The sequence below is a fragment of the Triticum dicoccoides genome, chromosome 4B, assembly GCF_002162155.2.
Source record: "Triticum dicoccoides isolate Atlit2015 ecotype Zavitan chromosome 4B, WEW_v2.0, whole genome shotgun sequence".
NCBI classification, from domain to species: Eukaryota; Viridiplantae; Streptophyta; class Magnoliopsida; order Poales; family Poaceae; genus Triticum; species Triticum dicoccoides.
The window spans coordinates 64,175,891-64,179,939 of record NC_041387.1 but is presented as its reverse complement, the minus strand read 5'-3'; the positions used below and the strand labels follow the sequence as shown (position 1 = coordinate 64,179,939).

The following is a 4,049-nucleotide window of genomic DNA, read 5'->3' as shown; positions in this document are numbered from 1 at the left end:
AGATGGTGGCGTTGGGGAGGTTTGTGGCCTGCTCTGATGAGAAGGGACTCCCTTTCTTAAGACCCTATGAACATCACAGGTTTCGAGTGGATTGACGAAGACCAAGCTACATTCAGAGCCCTCAAGTCTTACTTGGCAGCTCGACCTTGCTCACTAGCCCGAAGCCTGGGGAGACCTTGCCACTATACCTGGCCGCCACACCTATGACCGTGAGCGCCGCACTGGTGAAGGAAGAAGATGGAAGTCAATGACCAATCCATTATGTGAGTGGAACACTGGCGCGGGCTAAGGAGAGAAATATTCAAATGTAGAAGATCGCGTATGCGCTGCTTGCGGCCTCGCAAAAGCTCCGACCTTACTTCATTGGTCATTTTGTGGTCGTCGCCTTCCATTGAAGGAGGTCTTTGGCAACAAAGAGGCCATTGGACGAAACGCCAAGTGGGTCACACTGCTTGCCTCTTTCCATCTCAAGCTCACGACTTGCACATCCGTCATGTCCCAAGTACTTGCAGACTTTGTCGCCGAGTGGCAGTCGACACCGCTCCCCGCTGCAGAGGAGCCCTGGCGGAACCTGGTTTGTTGTGCTATAGTAGTGTACGCATACTCATGTTTTTTTTGAAGAACCTACAATCGACTTATATAACGATGGCAATCATGGGGGGTGCGGGATCTTCCATGAAAACTCTTATATTCGTATTTCAATACATACTTGTTTCCATCTTAACAAACAGCCAAGTTAGCTATGTGTTCTAATACAGCAGATAGCACAACTTATTAACAAATGACAATTTATAAAAAACAAATTTTGTTGAAAGAACAAGCAGAAGCTAAATGCAACTGAACTTATAAAAAGGTATTAACTACGGAAACCAGAAAGTACTTACACAAGTGTAGCTTGACATAAATAAGTCCATCTCAAACCAAATGATTTTTCTTGGTGCCTTAAGAACAGGAAATGCCAAGCTACTAAGATTAGCATTGGAAGGTTGGATGATGGGGAAATATATAGTTACAAGAAAGTGCAAGGGCTGTGGTGTTTCACTCAGGTTTCCTCCTCACATTTTCAGGACCTCTGTTGCATACGGAGGGAGTGAAGATTTCCTCAAAATGTGGGTCACTGTGGCCCTAAACAGAACCAATGCCCTAAAATATATTAAAAAAACACATAAGAAAAGAGTAATCAATCAAGAGACCAGCATCATGTTAATGCAAATGGTATTACACTGCACAAAATATGACATTACGTTGTATATGTATCTTAGCCTAGCCTCCTCGTCCACCTAAAAGAGGGGAAAACACAATGTGATTAACAACGAAGTAACAAAATATTAAAATGCTAGCCAGAAAATAAATCATCATACATTGTCATCAGAGTCTCCACTCAGATGGCGAATATGGTGCATTCACGTGACCACCAAGATATGCATAGGAATTGTTGGGATGTTTCAAACCAGCACTTCCATTATTAGTACAACCATAGCAGTGACCTTTATTCAGAAAAAAAAGGAAGGGGGCTTGTCGATTAAAAGACATGTAAGCAAAAGGCACAAACACACAATAATACCTTTGCAGCTCAGGGTAAACAAATGTGTACATACAGTTAGTGGATATGACTGCATGAACCAGTTTGACATATAACAAACACAAAGCTCCAGGTTAATGGATGAGAATATGAGACGAAGGGAAACATGACACAATAGGCTAACACAAAGGTAAATGATCATATACTACAGCTAGAGCATTTACAATGATATCTAACAGATTAGTATTCAATTAGTGGAGACGCATACTGTATTTCAATGATATTTAATATAATATAAGGGAGTAGAATACCATTGTCATTAGGTTTGACCATGCAGAAACGGGTAACAGCCATCTCTTCATATTCTCCTTCCATAAGTTTGATTTCAACGAAGAATATATCGTTGGTGATACAGTCAGAATCATCATCTCCTTTAATATTCATGGTGAAGTTCAAATGATAGTACCTACTCGTCTTAAGGATGGTGCCATGGGGCTCAGAAAAAAATTGGTAGTGCAGGACATCGTTGAGTTCGTATGCAAGATCCTAAAAATAAGAAGCATGAAAGGGATAAAAAATTCAGAATTGTTACAGGAGTAAGACAATATATAAGACAGTTCAACACTGGTAGCAGGATATAGAGCACGAGGGCAGGAAGGAGAGAGAGAGAGAGAGAGAGAGAGAGAGAGAGAGAGAGAGAGAGCAAACCCCCATCAGTTTGTGATCCTCATTATACTTGTCTACTAAAGCTTGAGCCAGTAGGCGCATTTGAGCACGGCTTTTCTCAATTATTTGCGATTTTGAACATTTCATCCTCGTGCCATCAAGCCAGTAGAGAGATCCTCTTATAGCCATCTCCACTGGAGAAACTTCCTCTTGCTTCTTGAACCTAATTTAGATCAATACATTATATATGATCAGTAGATTTTACTTTGTTAAAAGTGGGGAATATACAAAGTGATACTAAGTATTTTGTGTCAACGTTATCAGTCGAGCATAGGGTTTAGGGTGACAATTTTGCACAGAAGCCTATTGAATAGTGAGCAAACAGCTTGTGACAACTGCTTACATGCCTATAAGTTCCAAATGCATAATTTAATTTCCTGTTAAGAAATGGCATCTGTGTTTCATTTTCAGATCCTCAACTCAGTGTGATCTCACTGCACTGCTTGTAAAGGACTAACGGTTGACAGAATTTACTGCTGCGGTTCAGGTAAAAATGTACTTTGGTAGTCTTCAGCTATGCCTAAAATATAGGCTCTGAATGAACAACTTTCACAAAGAATTCACAAAAATAACGTTTCCTTAACTGGTAGCAGTTAAGGAATCTGGTAATATCATAGGCTGGTACTCTTTCCATCAACTTGTCAGTTTTTCTATATCGTCTAAGTTATTTATGCTGTATAATCTGTGACTATCTTTTGTGGACAATGTTTGCATACATACATAACCAATTGAAAGGGGGCACACAAAACGAGATAAATTAATTGTTTAAGATAAAATCTAGAACAAAGTGTAGAAGCGTTACATTATACGCTTGAGCTCATCAAGATGGCAATCGATGGCAATGTTGGCTTCCTGTAAGCTCTGGAATGGCCCACCCAGGTGAGGATATATGTGAAAATCCCCTTCACGGTCAACCCTGATGTAAAACGTCAAGTCCCAATCAGAAGGTCTACGGGACAAGAGCGTTGAGGAAAGGCAGCGCCTCGATCTCAAGTTGGTGTCATGAGCTGCTACTGAAGGCGCCGAGGGCGGGGAGGTGGTGGTGGTGGCAGTTGCCGATCCTTTCACTGCTATAGAGGAGAGGAACTCTTTCAATGCCGATAGCGAAGATGCAGGGTTAATGACACGCACACGCCGCCCCTCCTCACACCTGAAGTAGAAAAGGCTCGGCCGATGAGTATTAGAAAATTAATATCTGGAAGTATAGAAAAGTTGATGTCTACTGTATAGGCAACTTGCAAATTGCAGCGGATATCTATTATCTAATAGTAATATCTAATCGATAAACAGAACAACTCGATTTTCGACTAGATCGGAAACAGAAATCGAATGTAAATCGAGATTGAGAGGTCACACCGTGGAGATAGCCGCCGCCGCCGATCACTATCGTGGGTTGGGGCGCCGCTATGCACGTAGTTCCCGTCCGTATCAAAGAAAGCGATCGGCGCCGCATCGGCGACGGGGCGTTCAGCGTCGTCCCATGTACGGCGGCGGCGACGGCCTGTGAGAGGGAGAGCCATGGGGTTGCCGGCGACTCGGGGAGAGGATCAAATTACACAGAACCACAACTTCAAAGCAACTTATAACAGTTTACCACAACTTTTCGGTTTTCCAACACATAACCACAATATCTGGACTAATTGTCAACCCTAAGCCCAAATCTGTTGATCAAGTTCTTTTAAGAGTAAAGTCTATTTTGAACCTTCAACTCGTAGCGATAGTCTGAATCGAACCCTCAACTTTGAATCCCTGAAATCGGCACCCTATACTTTCTAATCCCGGTCAACCCTAACCTTAGGTC

The 4,049-nt window shown here is 42.2% G+C and overlaps 1 protein-coding gene across 1 annotated transcript; it reads right to left on the bottom strand.

The window, feature by feature from the left end:
* Positions 1–870: 870 nt before the first annotated feature.
* Positions 871–3,390, bottom strand: LOC119293347. The gene is made up of 6 exons (XM_037571848.1): positions 3,051–3,390; positions 2,231–2,411; positions 1,834–2,068; positions 1,362–1,487; positions 1,245–1,280; positions 871–1,143 (listed from the first exon to the last, which is right to left on the bottom strand). Coding segments are annotated over exons 1-4 (537 nt in total). The 5' UTR covers positions 3,053–3,390; the 3' UTR covers positions 871–1,143; positions 1,245–1,280; positions 1,362–1,368.
* Positions 3,391–4,049: the final 659 nt, after the last annotated feature.

What these genes read in the sequence shown, in the direction of transcription:
- LOC119293347 (XM_037571848.1), bottom strand. An exon ending in AGGATCACAAACTGATGGGG is followed by an intron (nt 2,069 to 2,230) that starts GTTTGCTCTCTC and finishes TCTTATTTTTAG; the next exon opens with GATCTTGCATACGAACTCAA. An exon ending in GGTCAAACCTAATGACAATG is followed by an intron (nt 1,488 to 1,833) that starts GTATTCTACTCC and finishes TTCTGAATAAAG; the next exon opens with GTCACTGCTATGGTTGTACT.